Raw genomic sequence first — 20,903 nt, 5'->3', positions numbered from 1 at the left:
GATTTCAGTCCGCAGCCGTCCCAGAAAATGGCGCTCTCATAGAAGCGCCATCATCTGGCGCTGTATCCAACTCTTCCAACAGCCCTGGAGCCGGGTGGCTTGTTGGGTAATCATGAGTTAATACTGGCTTTGTTTTACTAGCCAGTATTAAGCCAGAGATTCTTAATGTCAGGCACGTTTGACCCGGCCATTAAGAATCTCCAATAAAGGGTTAAAAAAAAGACACCACACAGAGAAAAAATACTTTAATAGAAATAAATACACAGACACATTAGAGACTCCATCTTTATTACCCCCTGTCAGCCCTCCACGATCCTGCTCTTCTGTCTTGGGGAAACCTCATCCTCAGTACAATCCTCACTACAAACGGGAAGCAGCATGCAGCCTTCACTCCGTGAGTGATCAGTGCTGCTGGCTGTCAGCGGTAACAGCGGTAACGCTGACAGACGCGTTACCATAGCAACGGTGCTCTCGGAGCTGCGGTTAGCGGTGACGTCACCGCTAACTGCGTTGCTATTGCAACGGTGATCTCCGTTAATGACGGGCTGTGTCAGCCAGTCCCTAACGGAACGGGGAGTCGACCGTGTGCTAGAGCATGTCGCCGGTACATGGCGATACACATATGTGCACCGTGAACCGGAGAGATGCACTCGCAGGTCCTACATGACGCGTCATAGTCATATGACCAGTCTGTAGCCAATGAGATAATAGCCACGTGACTGGTCACATGGCTATTTTGATGACACGATAGGTCCTGCTTCTCTGCTGGCAGTGCCGTCACCGGGAGGATTCAGCGATCATCGGATGGAATAGCGGCAGGAGACAGAGTGCAGAAGGCATCGCGAGGACCGGTAAGTGTTATGGCAATGTTTATTAACTGTTTGTGTACATTTATAATGCATTTTTATGTGTTTGTGATTGCCTCCCATTATAGCCTATTGGCTCGAGTTCGGTTCGTCGAACGTTCGACGAACCGAACTCGAACGGGACCCCCGTTCGGCGAACCGACCTCGAGCCGAACCGCGACCGGTTCGCTCATCTCTACTGCCCAGTGTATTCCAAGAATCGGAAGCATTTATTTTGAAAAAAAATATTGTTCAAAGCAGTCAGCTCTGTCTGACTACGACGACTTTAAATAATGGCATATGACTGTATTTTCTTTTTTGGGTTTCGTGGTACTTTGGCCACTAATAGATTTCACTGCCTATACGCTGCTGTTTTTGACCTCTATTCAAAGCTGGATGTTGCAATGCAGTATGAGGTTTCAGAGATATTCACACAGCAAGGCACGCTGTACACACAATGTTTTTTGGCAGTTTGAGCTAATAGATTACACCGCCTGTACGCTGCTGTTTTTAAACCGCTACGCAAAGCTGCATGATGCAACACAGTATGAAGTTTCAGAGATATTCACACAGCAAGGCACACTGTACATACACTGTTTTGTTTGTTTTTTAGACTTGAGTCATCTCACTTAACTTGAAAAAAAAATGTTCATTGCACATAGCTATGTTTGAATACAACAGCTTTGTATAATGGAATAATACTCTGTTTACATTTTTGGGTTTTGTGGTACTGTGGTCGTGATAAAGAGGAGACTCAGCCACGCTACAGTGATGGAAGTAACCATGGCACCTTGATGTAGTTGAGGGCTTCCAGCAGGGTGGCCATCCAGTAATCAGCAATGGTAACAGTCAATGGATCTTGGTGGTCACTTTCCAGTCACTACAGAAAGGATTTGCTTACATTAGCTAAACTGACCAGAAGCAACAAAAAGCTGTCATCAGTTAACAGTTTTATTTCAGTTTTCAATTTACAGATTTTTCCATCCCCCACCAGAAAACCTATTTTAAAAAGGCCCCTAAACAGCCTCTTTACCCGGTTGGCTGTCACAGCCAAGATTGCCCAAGATTCAACATCTTTTTTCACAGTGCTGTAACACAGATGGTTTTCACAGCTCCGCAACCCTGTTCCTATGTTGGGGTAGCTAAGGTGTTTCTGCTCCCCACAGGTGGAGCGGGTACCCCGAGGCGATCGTTAGGAAGGTCTATAATGGATGTTGATGGGGCGCAGGAAGAAGCAGACGACAAGAGGCTTTGCAGTCAAGATGTTTACTCACAGTCTGTTCCAAAAACTGCAGAGGACCGGTTTCCCCGTGGTGTGCCAGGATTCACTGTTGTGGGCCTACGCCGATCCCGAATAGGTCAAGGGTCAGTACCAGTGTGCCTCTCAGGCCGTCGGATTACTAAAAGAAATGTCTCTCTTACTTTTGCCTGGGGACCGTCCCAGTTATAGCGGCCAGACTCCTCCACCCCGGTATTCTTGGTGGAACAAGCCCTCGGAGACCTCTCGCACATGAGTGGAACTCTGGACCCCTTCTCTCAGTGTCACCTGAGTCTAGCAGGACCCCAGGGTCTTTACCTTGAACTACAGTCTCTCCCTCCTTCTCGCTGGACCCCTGTCAACTCTCCAACTGTCACTTACTCCCTCTGACTGAAACTCTCTCCCTGACTAGAACTGACTGGTTCTGACTGAGTCTCCTGACTACTCCACTGACTTCTCCCACACTCCCTCTGCCAGGCTCCACCCCTCCAGGACAGAAAATAGGATTTAAGGCTCCATAGCCAGGTATACTGGTCGCTACTTCACACCTCTGGCTGAGGTGCAGTACCTCTGTGGTGACGGAAGCCTCAGGGCGCCACACTTGCGCCTGTCTGTGATGACCCCCTTGCCGTGCTGAACACACATTCAAACAGTGTAGGGCAGGGGAGGCCAGCACCTCTGAGGTGTATTGTGCAAGCTCAGGCTATGTCCTCAATTTTGACACCCAGAAATTAAATGATGCAGAACTATCAGCTAGCACTGAAATGCATGTGGACACATACTCTTCCCCTATGTTTGCAAAATGCTGACTCTTCAAAATATGCACTATAGCAGATAGTGTTTCTGGATGATGTAAAGGGCTGCTTTTGAATTGTTGCCACATTGCAGCCATGATGACCCTCCATACCAAGGTGTCACCTGTGCAAATATTGCATTGTTTACTTCCTCCTCCTATTACGCCACCTTGTTGTTCCAACAAACCCCTGATTTCTGGTGGGAATGTCATAACTACAGCATTACACAGCTTTGCCTAATATTCCTGTATTCTTTTATCCCACTCCAGTGGCGAAAGTAGCAATGCTACATTGTCTTTTAAGCATGGTCCAGCAGGGTTGCCACCCAGTAATCACCACTGGTCAGAATCCTTGCAACTTGAGGATCATTGCTTTGGCACAACAGCATATATTGTCTCATGTGTGCCAGGCTTCCCAGAGTCAACAACAAGCTGTCATCAGTCACAGGTGTGTGGACTGGCTGCAGTGATGCCCCTGATCTAACTTCCCAACCACCCTGCTGTAAATACAGTTCCCAAACTTTCCCATGGTTGGAAAATTGGGGACATGGCTGCTTTCTGACCAGAAACCGTAACTCAGAATCCTGTGAACAAAAGGCCAGATAAATTAGTTAATGTTTCTTCCAGCTCCTCTTCCTCTGGTGCCATCACCTCATTGATTATAGCCTCCAGAATTTTTCCCAGCAGGCAAAAAATTGGTATAGTGATGATGATTATAGCATCATCAGTGCTAGCCATGTTTGTAGAGTATTCAAAGCAGTGCAACATGGCTCATCTTGCAAACCACAACTCTCTTGTCATCAGCACATTCCCAGAAGAAATGCCATGCCAGGGAGCTTTTTTGAGCTGGCTTTGCTGGGAGGTCTTCCCTAGCATGACATGTGGTAGCAGACAACTTAGTAATATAACCCATCCATAGAGCTTTTGCCACATGCTCTCTATTTTGTTGTGCTGCTGGTTTGTCTGCCTGAACACCTCCTCTTCATCAGAACTGCAAACATCACTATCATGGCCTTCGGTCCAGGTGGGGCCAGCACCTCAATGTAATCCCTCGCATTGTCTCCTACCCACTCCTCGGCCCTTCTCTCCTTCCTAGTACGCAGACTGATGAAAGCAGCAGCAGTTGGCACCTGTGTGTTATCATTCTCTGAGCTGTGGTGTGGTGATCTGCAGATCGTGTCCACCAGCCGTCCCATCCACTCACCCTCCAACACAACAAGGGGATGGTTGTCAGTGTACTCGGTCTCTTCCATCTCTTGAGCAGGGTCTGGTGGATGAGCCATGGGATCCCAGCCACCAGCATCATAAAAAGCATGCATGACTTGTGGCTCACACTGCTTGGCTGATTTTGAACAGGTTGAGTTGGAATGAAGATAACCATGGAACTTAGGAGACAACTCTAATGCCGGCCTCACCCGGTACAATATATCGGGCGATATGTCGTCGGGGTCACGTCTTTAGTGTCACACATCCGGCATCTTCAGAGATATCGTACCATGTGACACCTCCGAACGACTGTGAACGAGCAAAAATACTCACCTTATCGTTGCTCGTTGACACGTCGTTCATTTTAAAAATGTCGGTCCTCCTTCTGTACTCCGGTTGTTCATCATTCCCGTGGCAGCACACATCACTCCGTGTGACACCTCGGGAATGACGAACACAGCTTACCTACGTCCTGTCGGAAATGCGGAAGGAAGGAGGTGGGCGGGATGTTACGTCCCGCTCATCTCTGCCCCTCCGGTATTATTTGCCGGCTGCCGTGTGACGTCGCTGTGACGCCAAACGTCCTTCCCCCTTCAGGAAGAGGATGTTCGCTGCCCACAGCGACGTCGTCCGTGAGGTAAGTGCGTGCGACAGGGGGTTAACGACTTTGTGCGCCACGGGCAACTAATTGCCCGTGATGCACAAATGACAGGGGCGGGTATGATTGCTTGTGCGATTGCCCGTTAGATCGTCCCGTGTGACGCCGGCATAAGATTTCAGGTGTGGACTAGGTGGAAGACAATGAAAATAAATAGGTGGCATTGGTAGCCAAAAAATGTAAAAACCGCCCCAACATGTTCTGGCCTCACTATTTGTGCAGCAGTACGCGGGCCAAAGAAATGATGAAGACCAGCCTGCAGCCTTCTTAGCAGATATAGATCTACCACATAATTTCCCTGAAGCAGCTATACCACCAGTAGCACCGCCACTGCCTTGCCCCCTATTAGGTGTTCTCCTCATTCTTTGGCACACAAACAAGTTGAGATTAATAGACAAGCTGTATACAGATTACATTGCCTGTATGCTGCTGTTCTTAACCACTACGTAAAGCTGCATAATGCAACATGACACACCCAACGAGTTCTGAGGTTACCCGTCAACGGGCCGCGATTCTTCTCCTGGGTCACCGCGGTGGCCTTGCCCAGTTCCGTGACCCTGGCAGTGTCAATAAAGATGGGGATGGGGATGATGAGAGTAGTTGTTCGTGACACCACGTGCGGCCAGTATCAGCTGCCGCTGTGGGAAGTCTCTCTCTGCTGGGTTGGATGGTGACGCAGCTCAAGTGTTTCAGCTCTCTACAGGCAGAGCTGGGCCCCAGGGAGGATGTTGGTGGTGGTAGTCGCCTATGGCGCAGAGGCGCAATGTTGAGAGTGCCGGACGTAATGGGATGACACAGAGAGTGCAGTTCAAGTTCTTTACTCACTGGAAGCACACCGCCATTGGAGTACCAGGCTGCACTTTGTGAACTTCAGCCAATCCTGGATACTTCAAAGGTCGAGGCCAGTGTTTCCTTCTGTGCATCACTTTTTGACATTTTCTCTCCACCCCAGCTCCTGGGCCGTGGAATGGGTCATGGTTACCGTTTGCACTCCCCATGAACCCTGGGATCCCCCTTCTTTCCTAAGAACCCGGGTCGAGCTTCCAGCTCCAGACCACGGGCCCCGAACCCTCCGTGTCTTTGCTTTTCTCCTGATGAGTGCGACCTGGTGCTTGCTGTGCCTGGAACAGACTGAATGCTTTGTGAGAGGGCTCCTAACTTCCCCATTGGTGTTCCGTCTCCCAGGTTCCTAATCTAGTGGGGAAGAGGTCCCATACCTCGTGATGGCCACCCCAGCATCTACCCTAGCCCAGTGTGTTATGTGTTGGTTAAACGTGTTGTTGGTTTTTTACTGGTGATGACCTTCTCCGTATCCAAGATGAATACTGCACCTCGGGTAAGGTGCAGTACCCTGTGGCGCCTGAAGCCGCAGGGGCGCCACACAACGCAGTATGAGGTTTCAGGGATATTCACACAGCAAGGCATGCTGCAAAAAAACTGTATTTTTTTGTAGATTGAGCTAATAGACTACACTGCCTATGTGCTGCTATTTTTGGCCACTATGCAAACCTGCGTGATGCAACTGCAACAAAGTATAAGGTTTCAGAGATATTCACACAGCAAGACACGCTGGAAAATACTGTTTTTTTGGTAGAGTGAGCAAATAAATTACACTGCCTGTACGCCTCAGATTTTGACTACTATGCAACGCTGTGTGATTCAGTATAAGATTTCAGAGATATTCCCACAGAAAGACACGCTGGAAAACATTCAGTTTTTATGGTAGATTACGCAAATAGATTACACTGTCTGTACGCTGCTCTGTTGGACTGCAACGCAAATCTGCATGATGTAGTGCTGTAGTTGATTTAGAATTACTTGCAGCTATCACTGTCCCTAAGTCCTTCAGTGTCCTATCCCTACAATGTATTTGTTTTTTTCCTAACTGCACCCATCAGTGTCCCTCCCTTCAACAGCATAATCTTCCTATTCTGGTCAAGACAAAATGGCGCCACAGCCAGTAATCCGGCCTTTATACAGGCTGAGTCATGTATTGGGCCAGCTAATCACAGCCACGCTGGAAAACAATCTGTTTTTTTGTAGATTGGGCTAAAAGATTACACTGCGTGTACACTACTGTTTTTGACCGCAACGCAAAGCTGCATGATGCAACCTTTTTCTGCATGATTTTGTTTTTATTCATTTACTTTGTATGTTATTAATTGACATAAAATAAATTAACATTTCCATTTTTAAATGCATTCTCACTTTGTATCTTTTTTTTCCACAACTGTTTATAATTTTTGCACACCATTTTTGTATGTATAAAAATTTTTGTTTCCAAAGTTATTTTTTATGAATCAATAAATATTTTCAAACCCTTTCTTGTATTTTGTTAGTAATATAGTTTTAGTAGGTTTAGATTAATAGATCTAAGAAATGCTAAAAAATGAAAGAGTATTTTCATATATTTCTAGAGATGACTAAACTTTGTTTACTTTTTAGAGCTACCACCAAACTTGAAAAGATACTGTATGTCTTTATACGACAATCAGAGACTAAAAGTGAGATATAAGATTTTTAACAAGTTTGAAAGATAGAATGGTGTCATAAAATGTGTGATGAAAAGTGAAAGGAAAATACAAGATTATATTTGTAGAGGAAGACTTTTTTCCATTTACAAATGACATGTATCTTTTAAACTTTTCTTAAATAGATGTTTTTGAATTTTCTTGCAGATAACACGGCTACCATTTTGACAGCTCAAGATGGATATAGCTCTCAAGACAATCTATTATTTTACTTGACAGTTATAATAAGTGACAATGGGACCCCTTCACTCAGCAGCACCAGCACCTTAACCATTAAAGTTTGTGATTGCGGCATTGATAACAACACAGAATTCTGTGGAAAAGGAGGATTTTTTTTCAAATTTGTAAACTCTGGAGCAATTGTTGGAATTTCAATATTCATCCTTCTGGTTTTAGGTAATTGAAGAAAGCTTTGTTAGTTAATATCTATATATCTATACATTAACGAATAATAGAAAAAAAAAGAAAACTGCAAATAATATTATTTTTGTGTAAATCGCACAGAGCTTGAAACTAATTTTTTATTCACTGTATTATTTACCCTACGCTTTTACATAATAATGATTATTGGAAAGTTTTAAACCATATATGCATGCACACTAGATAAATGATAGACAGAAACAGATAGTTAATAGATAGATAGATAGAAAATGGATAGAGGGATAGATAGATAGATAGATAGATAGATAGATAGATAGATGAATAAATGGATAGATAATAGATAAATAAATAATTGATAGGTAATGGATAGATGGATAGATATAGATAGATAGATATAGGATAGATAGATAATGGATAGACAGATAGATAGATAGATAGATAGATAGATAGATAGAATAATAGATTGATTTATTGATAAGAGAGATTTTTTGAAGATTCCCTAATAACTTGCAAAGATCAAGTCTTAAAAGTTCTGAATATCATGTAGTAATATCAGTCATGCAATAGCAGTGACATGCTAACTACCAGACCCCTAACCCTACAACTAAATAAAGGCCTCAATTGTCAATCACCACAAGCACTTAGTATTTAACACATTACAATGTATTCACATACAAATGACATTTGCTGTATAGAAATAATTTATTTGCTCTACTGTATTTCCAGTGTTGGCATTACTTGTGCATGTAAGATGCCGAAAAAATCAAAATAGGATAAGCGAAAAAGGAGAAGACTTAAAAGAAAACATTGTAACATATGATGATGAAGGGGGAGGAGAAGAAGACACAGAAGCTTTTGACATTACCGGACTTAGACAACAAACAGTAATGCGTGAACGGAAGCCAAAGCGAACAATACGTACTGACATTCAAAGTATGTATCGATTGTCCTTGGGGCTTGGTCCTGATGTGGCCATATTTAAGGAGTTCTTATCAGAGAAATTAGAAGAAGCAAATACAGACACAAGTGTTCTTCCTTTGGATTACCTTCACTGCTATGCATTTGAAGGTACTGGTTCACCCTCCGGATCACTCAGCTCACTAAGCTTTACTGAGACTAATGTATCAGAGACTGATCTATACTACTAAAAATACCAAAAAAAGCAAAAACTACTCTAAATGGAATTTTTATTTTCATTTTTGAAATTTCATGGAAGAGGTGGATGAACTGCTTAAATGAACTCATTTAACTGTTATGTGTATTCAACTCTTAATAATGTTACTACTGGGTGAGTAATTTGGGCTTTTGTATGCCTAATTCACACAGAGATACCTAATACCTATAAACATACCTAAATATCTATGAAAATTAGAGTATATTTTAAAACACATAGTTTGTCATCAATACTGTACATTCAACCTATAATAAACTCCTTTTATTGTGAAACGTAGCATGTAAATGTTTGGAATTGGTTAAATGGTCATGCACTCTAGAGACTGTAGAGAAAAAGAAAAACCCTTTGACAAAATTAGCAAAGGAAAGGACTATAAGTGTAGCCTGTTTGGACTTTTTACCAGTTTAATGTTAAACTGGAAAAATCATGAAATAGTGGCTGATGAGCGAAAAAAAAAATATATTTAATCTTTAATTTCTCATTTTCATTGCAGCGATATTAGATTGTAAAGTTTAAATTATAATTTTCACTATATCCAAGCAAGCATTAGCAGAGATTCATTTACAGAGTCACTTTTTCCCCTGCATGACACTGACCAATCGTAAGCAGGAGACTTCATGCAGGGCAAAAAAAGAAACCGGACAATGTCAAACATGGTTTTCTCTGTGTGATATGGAAAGACTGATGTGTCTAATCGGCACAACACATATCTAATCTTAGGTAATTGATGTGCATGGGGGCGTACAGACGTGATTCATAATAAACTCTTGTAGACCTCCTTTCATAGTGCTGTCAGTTCTACTCTACTTCCCCTTCCCCACACTGACAGTGCTATGAGAGGAGAGATGCAGGAGATGTTTGTATTTACACACAGCCCTGCTCTCCATACCCACTAATCTCACTGCCTGCATATTGTTATTATAAGTGAGTGAAAAAGTATAGCAGAGCTTTGTGTCATTACAAACACTTTTTCAACTCTCCTTTTACAGCAAACTGTCAATGTGAGAAGCAGAGTAGACCAAAGCCTAAAGGAATGTGTAAGTTAAAACCAGCTCATCTGTTGACAGCGGCTAAAGGCATGCAGGAGCAAGGAAAATCTGTGTAGTAAAGGCAAAAAATGAAAGAGTTTTTAGCTCCTAAAAATTGCACTTTTATTTAAAAATATATAAACAATTAATCTATATTATGATCCAAGCAACATGTTTCAAACGCCCATAGACATTCGTTGTCAAAAGCTCAGAGCAGAACTGAAAGCACTGTAAGTAGAGATGAGCCAACCTTTGGAGGTTCGGTTCATTAGCAGCAAACAAACCAAACCCCCACTTTTCCAAACTTGACCCAGGGAGGTTCGTAATCATGAATTGGTAGTTTGAGTCTCTAAAGCTGGTGTCACACATAACGACGACGACAACGACGTCGCTGCTACGTCACCATTTTCTGTGACGTTGCAGAGACGTCCCGTCGCTGTCGCTGTGTGTGACATCCAGCAACGACCTGGCCCCTGCTGTGAGGTCGCCGGTCGTTGCTGAATGTCCAGCTTCATTTTTTGGTCGTCACTCTCCCGCTGTGACACACACATCGCTGTGTGTGACAGCGAGAGAGCGACGAAATGAAGCGATCAGGAGCCGGCACTGGCAGCTGCGGTAAGCTGTAACCAGCGTAAACATCGGGTAACCAAGGGAAGACCTTTCCCTAGTTACCCGATGTTTACGCTGGTTACCAGCCTCCGCTCTTGCTGCCAGTGCCGGCTCCTGCACTGTGACATGTGGCTGCAGTATGCATCGGGTAATTAACCCGATGTATACTGTAGCAAGGAGAGCAAGGAGCCAGCGCTAAGCAGTGCGCGCGGCTCCTTGCTCTCTGCACTGTGACATGTAGCTGCAGCACACATCGGGTTAATTAACCCGATGTGTACTGTACCTAGGAGAGCAAGGAGCCAGCGCTAAGCGCGGCTCCCTGCTCTCTGCACATGTAGCACAGCAACGTTATGATCGCTGCTTCTGCTGTGTTTGACAGCTAAGCAGCGATCATAACAGCGACTTACAAGGTCGCTGTTACGTCACCGAAAATGGTGACGTAACAGCGACGTCGTTGTCGCTGTCGCTTAGTGTGACACCAGCTTAACTCCATACAGCCAGCCATAGGAAAATGCCTTCCAGTGGAGGGTGGGCTGGGCTTTTTCAAAAAAATTTTGTTGCACCCTACATCTGATAACACTGCTGTTACCCCCAGTACAAGCAATTCAAACACTGGAAGAGGCTTGCACAGGGCAGAACACCAAGCGTACCTGAGCAGAGCATTGCTTGTGCGCATTAAGTTCGCATGTAAAGCATCCAAACTCTGAACCTGAGCTCTGTTTTTCTTAAGTTGGGGTCCGGTTGAAAACCGAACCTCAGGTTTGATGATCACTAACTGTGAGAGGACATCTACAATAATGTTTGTAATAACAGCCCTTCTCTCTTTCCTCTATACATTAATTGTTGTCAGTTAAGTCAATGAGCAGAGCAGGGCTATATGCTATTACATGCCTTCCCATCAGTGGAGAAACTAGAGTTTTCTGGGACCCTGTGCAAAGTTTGGGTTTGGCCCCATGCATGTTGGTCAAATGTATCAGCCGTTGTAGCATTCAAAATCCTATAAAGACATATTAGTTTCCCCCTCTCCTTTTTCATTTTGTAGTAATGTTCTCCATACCGTACTAATGTCCTCCAACCTTGGACACTTCCTGATAAATATGTTCCCTGTCCTGTTAAACATGTACCCTATCCTAGTATATTTGTCTCTATCCTGGTATATATGTCTACCATCCTCGGTTATATGTCCCACATCCTAGGCCCCCTCCTGGTAAATATGTCACTATCCTGGTATATATGTTCTCCATTCTGGTATATATGTCCCCTATCCTGGTATATATGTCCCCATCCTGGTATATAAGTCTACTATCCTTGTATATATGTCCCTTATGCTGGGCCCATCCTTGTATATATGTCCCCTTCCAATCTCAGTTGCCGGGCGTCAGCTTGTGTTGCAGTGCAGGGACCTGACTGGTCTCTGTGCAGCAATGCATTTCTGCTTTATGTGTTCCTTCGGGCACACATACAGCTGAAGCACAACCTCTGCAATCGCAATTATTACGTCCCTGCTACCCATATCACACAAAACAAAAAGGGTTATTCTAAACTTCTCTGGGGGCATGTGTTTTACCCCTGCGGGATGCCTCATGCTTGTCATTGGACAATATCATGCAGCATAAATAGCTATTGCTGTCAAAGAAGAATGTCTGCTAAAGCCCCCTTGGTCTTAGTGAAAATTATCCTATAGGCTGTATCAGCTAATACCTTCGCAACAGAGATGATAACTAACATTATATATACAGTGTATATATATATATATATATATATATATATATGTATATATGTGTGTGTGTTTTATTCTGCTCTACAACCACTATTTAATGATGTGTCTAGTTTCACATGCTAAAGTCGTTGAAAGGTCTTATTTAACGTATAACTTAGGTTGATACATTTGGCTACTGTAACATATGCAGAACCTAAAATATCAAAGCTAGAAGGTAATTGCACTATCTGAAAAGGCCAACTGACATTGAACTGTTATCTATGTAAACCATGGAGAGTACTGCTGTATAAACCAAGGAGATCAAGTATTTTCCTGTCATTGACTGTTGTAGTTGTAGACCACTCTTCATGGACTGCATGGAGACGTAGAGTAATCATACCATAAAAAGCTTTGATTCAATTTTATGAAACCTCTATTATTTCACATAGGGAATAAAATGCATCCGTATGTATCTATATTTTGAGAAAGATACAGATTTTTAATTTGTAGGAGTTATATTATGTGTGGTAAAATCTACATATTATTAAACAAGTTACAAGTTATCATATTTTTCTTTATTTAAAAAAGCTTGGTTTATAGAGGACAAGTCTTTTTTAGCTTTTCAATATGATAGTTGTAAACACAGATTATAATGGATTAGTCCTTGTATTGTTAATGTCACTCATGCAGTTTAATGAGCATACAATCAAAACCCTATGCAAATTAGCCCTCTTCTAAGAGGAAGAGAGCTGGCTCTTTAGTGCCATTTGTGGCTGCACAATAAATAAATTATCTGGTCCATGGTTAGTATTTTAAGGCATACAAGCATCTTCTCCTAATTAAAAAACTCTCAATCTGTAGATAATTGTTTCAGAGCTCTTTCCTCTTGTGAGCTCACTGTAAGATCTTGCTTAGCTGTGTGAAAGGTCTTTGACAGAGGTCTAGGGGATAGAATCTCTCCATGAGGACAGTGCCAAACTAGAACAGCGAGACTTAGGGGTGCTTCACACATAGCGAGATCGCTACCGAAGTCGCTGCTACGTCACGGTTTTGGTGATGCAACAGTGACCTCATTAGCGATCTCGCTGTGTGTGACACTGAGCAGCGATCTGGCCCCTGCTGTAAGATCGCTGCTTGTTACACACAGCCCTGGTTCATTTTTTTATTGTTGCTCTCCCGCTGTGACGCACAGATCGCTGTGTGTGACAGCGAGAGAGCGACGAAATGAAGCGAGCAGGGAGCAGGAGCTGGCATCTGGCAGCTGCGGTAAGCTGTAACCAGGGTAAACATCGGGTAACCAAGGTGGTTACCCGATATTTACCTTCGTTACCAGCCTCCGCCGCTCTCACGCTGCCGGCTCCCTGCTCACTGCACATGTAGCTGCAGTACACATCGGGTAATTAACCCGATGTGTACTGTAGCTAGGAGAGCAGGGAGCCAGCGCTAAGCAGTGTGCGCGGCTCCCTGCTCTCTGCACATGTAGCGACGTGATGATCGCTGCTGCGTCGCTGTGTTTGACAGATAAGTGGTGATCATAACAGCGACTTACTAGGTCGCTGTTACGTCACAGAAAATGGTGACGTAACAGTGACGTCGTTATCGCTGTCGCTATGTGTGAACCCAGCCTTATAAAACATGGAATGCTGCCTTGAAAACATATATGCAAATCACCCCTTTCCAAAAAGAAGGAAGCTTGATTTTGAGTCTCATCCTAAAAGCCATTGTCGACTCTTTAATGAGCATTGCCACATGCAGTGCCTTGCGACAGGAGCATATATATCTTTGAATCTTGAGTGCCTTGCGAGAGTATTTGGCCCTCTTGAATTTTTCAACCTTTTCCCACATTTCAGGCTTCAAATATAAAGATAAAAATTTTAATGTTATGGTGAAGAATCAACAACAAGTGGGACACAATTGTGAAGTTGAACGGAATTTTGTGGTGGCAGCATCATGGTTTGCTTTTCTTCAGCAGGGACAGGGAAGATGGTTAAAATTGATGGGAAGATGGATGGAGCCAAATAAAGGACAATCCTTGAAGAAAACCTGTTGGAGTCGGCAAACGACCTGAGACTGGGACGGAGATTTGTCTTCCAACAACACAATGATCCCAAACATAAAGTAAATCTACAATTTAATGGTTCACAAATAAACATATACAGGTGTTAGAATAGCCAAGTCAAAGTCCAGACCTGAATCAAATCGAGAATCTGTAGAAAGAGCTGAAAACTGCTGTTCACAAACACTCTTCATCCAACCTCACTCAGCTCGAGCTGTTTGCAAAGGAAGAATGGGCAAGAATTTCAGTCTCTCGATGTGCAAAACTGATAGCGACATACCCCAAGTTACTTGCAGCTGTAATCTCTACAAAGTATTAACTTAAAGGGAACGAATAATATTTCATGCCCCAATTTTCAGATTATTTTTTAAAAAGTTTAAAATAAGCAATACATTTCATTCACCTTCCCAATTGTGTCCCACTTGTTGTTGATTCTTCACCATAACATTAAAATTTTTATCGTTGTTTGAAGACTGAAATGTGGAAAAAGGTTGAAAAATTCAAGGTGGCCGAATACTTTCGCAAGGCACTGTAACTTAGGATCTTCAGCCATTAATGTCAACTTTAGTGTTTATTGTACCTAAGTTAGTGAATTGCATTTCTATGTAGGTATGCATGCCACCATATTTTATATGGCAGAATATATATATTTTTTGTTTGTATAATCTTTCTGATCTTGTATCTCAACAATATTGCTATGTGGGAACCTGACAGTTGATTAATACTGACAAAATCATGAGTAGCATGAATCAGAGCCTGGCTGCAAAAGTGCAGCCAGATGTATTCTGTGAAACACTGGGGTTTTTAGGAGAAAATATAGTCTGAAAAGCCGGCCAGGGAAAATATAGAGGGACCTGACTTGCCTGACCTGGCCCTGGCTGCCATTGTCACATCACTCCAGTTGATTGATGGACCTTTGGGTATATCGTTGTCTACACACATGGGGAGAACAATCAGCAATAGTGGTGTGGGAAAAAAACAGCTTGGAGCCATGCCAGCCTGGTCACGTCACTCACTCATGCCCCTGCTCAACTCTTCAAGCAATATTTCTCTAAAGTGGTAGTGTTTCAAAGAAAAATATACCAAGATTCAGTCACCCTCTGTTTGAATTCACTGACACGTTCCTTTGGAACTAATCTGAAGTTACGGTACATACATTGCTTAGTAATACACATACATATTGGCTTTGATCATCGTAGTTATTCAAACAAATGTATCAAAAGAGAGGATAGTTTTTTTAACATTTATTTCAATGGAGGTAATCTAAACTTTCCAGGCAAATACTCAGTATTTTAGCTTGTTCAAAAACATCTACAAATTGACAAACAGTTTGTTAGATAGTTGCCATCAAAGGAGATGAGCGATCCTGATCGTCAAAGATCGGAAAATGTTAAAATTGTATGATCTATGGCTAGATCGGATAAGGATCGGAACTCCGAACATTTCCGAGGCCCATAATTATTCCACGTCCATGTTCACTGCTTTTCCCACCCACCAGCATCTCTGATTGGCTAAAATCAGACCCTGCCCCCAGACAGCATCTGTGATTGGTTGGAATCACAGACCCTGTTTGTCGATCTATAATGGTATAAAATAATTAAATAAAATTGCATAGGATGAGGTTTCCCCATATATTGATATTAGCATAGATAAAGCCCACAACCACAGCCTGCAACCCCCAGCTGTGCGCTTATCTTGGCTGTGTATCAAAATAAGAGGAACAACATGCAGCTTTTTTTCAAATACTTAAATAAATAAATTAAAAAATGGCGATACTGCTCCCCCAATTTTGATACCCAGCCATGTTGAAGCCAGACAGCTAGGGGCTGGTATTCTCAGGCTTGCGAGACCAATGCTTATTGTGCACCCTCAATCTAAAAAGATCAGCCTGCTGCCTCCCACAATTGTCACATCCATTAGATGCGCTAATCCCAGTACTTTACCTGGCTCTTCCTGATTGCCATGATGTGGTTGCAATCGGGGTAATAAAAGGTTAATGGCAGCTCACAGCTGCCACTAAGCCCTAGCTTAGTAATGGGGAAGCTCTATCAGACCCCATTACTAATCTGTAAGTGAAAAGAAAAAACACAAACACCACAAAAATCCTTTATTTGAAATAAAATACAGAAAATACCCTCTTTCATCACTTAATTAACCCTCAAAAGACTCAGATCTGATGTAATCCACACAAGGTCCCACAACGATTTCAGTTCTGCTACATCTGAAGGCACATTGAACAGCCATAGAACAATGACAGCCCACTGTGGGCTTCCGGCAGAGACTGAGCTGTAGCAATCAGTTTTCACATCACTCAGGTTAGTTGCGGTCACAGCTGGAGGTTCCCATGGCCCTCCACCTATGACCGCAGGTAACCTGATCTCAGGGGATGTTAAGGTGAGGTCATTGAGTTCATTGAGGTCCCCTGAGGTCAGATTACCTGCAGTCTGAGGTGGAGGGCCGTGGGCACCTTCAGCTGTGACAGCAACTAACCTAAGTAATGTCACCACTCATTGATAAGGCTCACTCTCTGCCTGAAGGCCACAGTGGCTGGTCATGCTCTATGGCCACATGCAGTACTTTTAGATGTAGATGAGCTGGAATTATCATCGGACTTCATAGTGTGGATTACGTCGGACCTGGGTGTTTTGGGCGGTTAATAAATTGGTGAAAGAGGGTCTTTTTAAAATATAAGATTTTTCTGTGTGTGTGTGTGTGTTAATTTCTTTTTACTTATAGAATTAGGGTGGGGGGCCCTTTTAAATAGCTACCCATCACTTATCCAGGGCTTAGTGGCAGCTCACAGCTGTTATTAACCCCTTGTTACCTTGATTGCCACCATACCAAGGCAATCGAGAAGTGCCAGGTAGAGAACTGGGATTGTCGCATCTAGTGGATGCAACAATCCTGGGTGGCTGCAGACTGCTATTTTTAGGCTGGGGTGCTCCAATAAGTATGGATCTCCCCAGCCTGAGAATATCAGCACCAAGCTGTAGAGCTTTATTATAGCTGGGTAACAAAAGTGGGGGACCTCACTCCATTTTTTAAAATGATTTCTTTAAATATTTGTTAAAAAAAACACTTTACAGTTCCTTTTATTTTCATACACAGCCAAGATAAGTGCACGGCTGGGGGCTGCACTCTGTAGCCGCGGCTTTGTCTGTGCTGGTATAAATAGAGGGGGATCCTACAACAATTTTATTTTTTTTTAAGCATCACCATTATAAGGACAAAGACGGCTTTTGTAATTCCAACCAATCTCAGACGCTGTCTCAGAGGGTTGTGGTGTGGCCCAACAGCCATTCAGAGATGCCAGTAGGCGGGAAAAGCAGTGAATATGAATGAGCTATAATTATCGACCCAAGAAGTAGCACTGCAGCCACAAGAAAACTCGATAAGTATGTATTGCTTTAAACCGTTGTTATTTTCTATCTTTCACAGTCCCCCTACACCATTTTACAACACAACACTTTTGTTTGGCTACGATCTAATTGGCCATCTCAGGCGGGATCGGTGATCCTGAACCGTTCCGATCCTTGGCAGGATCCCTCATCTCTAGCCATCACATCCATTAGCTTTATGATATGACTTCTGAACCAATAATTTTTAAACAATCTTACATGACACTTTTGCAATAAGATTTATGGCCATGTGTTTCTTAAATGGCTTTTTCTTACTATGTTCCAAATGCAATTTTTTACCACAATTTTATGTGAAAACAGACATTTCAAAACTATATCAGTCAGTTTTATTCTTTTATTATTTGTAAAGTTAATGCAAAATTGAGTTTCACAAAGATATGAATGATAAATATATTCTTCTTTACACTCCAAATTGTACAAAACTCTATTGGCTCTATGCACTTAGCTATCCATTTGTGATCAGTCCATTTTTGATCAGAGGCAAAGGTTAGGCACATTCATTGCCCCACTGGTAACAATTGAACTACTAAGTACACTTCCATTAATTCTGTGGAATTAAGGCATGTATCTGAAAAGTTTAAGTGCATTTTGTCTGCACGGGGAATAGCTTTTTTCACAACTTAATTACTGTTGAAGTCTGAGTAAATAAGCCTTATAAATATTCATAGAATGAAAATAACAGTGCTCCTTCCTAATACTGTCCCAGCATTCCCTCAATGTCATGACTACTGTAAAATGTCAATATTGTATTGTAAAAATTTAGCATTTGGAATAAACTAAATATATTGTCTCATTGCAGAGTGATTGGAATAACAATCAATATTTTTGCTTACACTACCCTTCACATTGTGCAGAATATGAATGTTAAGCAGGTAGAAAAGTGATGCACCTCACAGATTCGATGCCTTTGAGCATAATACAGATGGAAACACTTTTATGTATAAAAGTCTAATTACTGGAGAAAAGGTGGCAAGTGTGCAGGATTCCATACATCTAGCTGGCTTTTACTTTCACTGAAAATGACATCCTATTTCCATAAAGATTCCATTTTTAAGTATACTATGTTATGTTAATACATTTTTAACATTTGACAGACTTGCATCCTATATACATATATATTCACTTCCCTTTATTTACATAGAATTTTATCGTTTCTTATTAAAAATCAAAACGCTTCAAACGTTTACTGCTTTCATTTCTTATATATTCATCAAAATACATATTCAATTAAAGCTACAATACCTCAATGAAAAAATATAATACAATGTAAATGAATAAATCATATCTTTTTTGGAAATTGTTCGTTACTGTGCATAATTACCCTAGAACCATCTTGAAAATTGGAAAAGGTTTACATGTAATGAACATTTGCACAAAGGCACATTTTTGCCCATCAACAGGTCTAAAAACCAAAACTAACAAAAGTTAAACCCCTTTACAACATATGACACATATAAATGTTATACTGTATGTCATATGCCATGTCCCTGACATTTATGCGAGCTCGCATCAAGAACTCACATCTTTTCTGGTGCATGATGGCTAATTTAATCAGCAGATTAAATCTGTTAAATTCCGCTGTCAATCTCTGACGGTGGTATTCAACATGCACCAATGGGGGGGTGCATTATTCCTTGTACTTATTGATGTGTTCAGTTGAGTGATTGCATGGCACTGATGGGTTGCAATGACAGCTAGGGGCCTGCTGAAGACTCCCGTGCTTATCATTATAATTCTACCCCATACTCTGGAACGCTCTACCCCAGGATATCAGACTCTCTCCTACTGTTAAAAGCTTAAAGAGGAACCTGAAGACCCACCTCTTCCGACAAGCCTACAACCTACAATAACCCTCAGTCCAGTACACCACTGCGCAACCAGCTCTGTCCTCACCTATTGTACCATCACCCATTCCCTGTAGACTGTGAGCCCTCGCGGGCAGGGTCCTTTATCCTCCTATACCAGTCTGTTTTGTACTGTTAATGATTGTTGTACTAGTTTTTATGTATACCCTTTTTCACTTGTAAAGCGCCATGCAATTAATGGCACTATAATAATAATAAATAATAATAATAAAATAATAAAATAATTTTCCTGTTAAAGACAATGTTTAGCTCGGGCATAGGAGATTGTGATTTTCACTATACATAGTAGTGCAGATGCACTGCTATGTATAGTACAAACAATTGAATGATCAGAGCTTCAAGTCCCCTAAAATAACTATCAAACACAGAAAAAAAATTATTGTTATAATATGGAAAAAATGCAATGTTCAAATCACCCCCTTTTTCCCAACTAAAAATAACGCTAGAAAAAATACACGTTTTGTATTCCTGCATTCGTAAAAGCCCACTGTATCAAAATATAAAATCATTTAATCCAATTGGTAAACAGCATAAGAGGAAATAAAATAAAAATGCCAGATTTTGTTTTTGTATTGGCCACTGTATGACTGCAGTAGAATGTAATAAGAGGCGTAGCATTTTTTAATATAACAGACAAGTCAGTAACTAACCATTTTGCGGAAAAATATACTGATGAAAAAAACGCTAACTTGACATTAAATATGTTCAAATACAGTAGATGTTGTGTTATTGTTCTTTACATTAAGACATCTTGCTGCATTTTGGAGTGAATAATATAAGAAAATGCTACATTTTGTACCTGCTTTTGTGACAATTACGTTGGTGATCAGGTTTGTGGCAACACAGTTCTGTTGTCTCCAGCCCCATGAATGATATGGGTGAGTGTGAAATACTTATTCCATATATAAGTGAAACCCATCACCCATATGTTGTCTTTAGAGATGAGAGGACCCATGGAAATTTGGTTCTTCAGGTACAGCCAAAATTTAAATTAAGATTGGCTTAGAACACGAACTTGACCTGAACCCGAATGGAAGTCACCCATTGGGCAGTTCAGGTCTCCGCCCATATGCAGCCAGCCATAAACAGCTCCCTTCTGGGATGGGTTGACCCGGTTTTTCCATTTTATTTTGGTGCACATTATATCCGATCACATTGTTGTTACCCCCAGTGTGAGCCGATCAAACACTGCAAGCAACTTGAACTGGGCTGAGCCCCGACGAGCATACCTGAGCACAGCAATGTTCACATGAGTGGTGTTCATATGTAAAGCACCCTGAACTTCAAATCTGAAGTCTAGTTTTTTTTTTAAAAAGTTTGTGCTTGGTATGATCAATAAACACAGAACCTTGAGTTCGTTCATCTCTAGTTGTTGTCAATA

At 41.9% G+C, this 20,903-nt stretch overlaps 1 protein-coding gene across 1 annotated transcript in view; it reads left to right on the top strand.

The window, feature by feature from the left end:
* Window positions 1-9,118, top strand: part of LOC142243062 (cadherin-19-like) — a 409,385-nt gene extending 400,267 nt beyond the window's left edge. Inside the window, exons 11-12 of the mRNA XM_075314605.1 lie at window positions 7,439-7,687; window positions 8,399-9,118. Coding sequence (XP_075170720.1) covers window positions 7,439-7,687; window positions 8,399-8,820 — 671 coding nt within the window. The 3' untranslated portion in view covers window positions 8,821-9,118. The remainder of the gene's footprint in view (window positions 1-7,438; window positions 7,688-8,398) is intronic.
* Window positions 9,119-20,903: the final 11,785 nt, after the last annotated feature.

The sequence above is a fragment of the Anomaloglossus baeobatrachus genome, chromosome 6 (genome assembly GCF_048569485.1).
Source record: "Anomaloglossus baeobatrachus isolate aAnoBae1 chromosome 6, aAnoBae1.hap1, whole genome shotgun sequence".
NCBI lineage: Eukaryota > Metazoa > Chordata > Amphibia > Anura > Aromobatidae > Anomaloglossus > Anomaloglossus baeobatrachus.
This window is presented reverse-complemented; position numbering and strand designations above follow the sequence as displayed.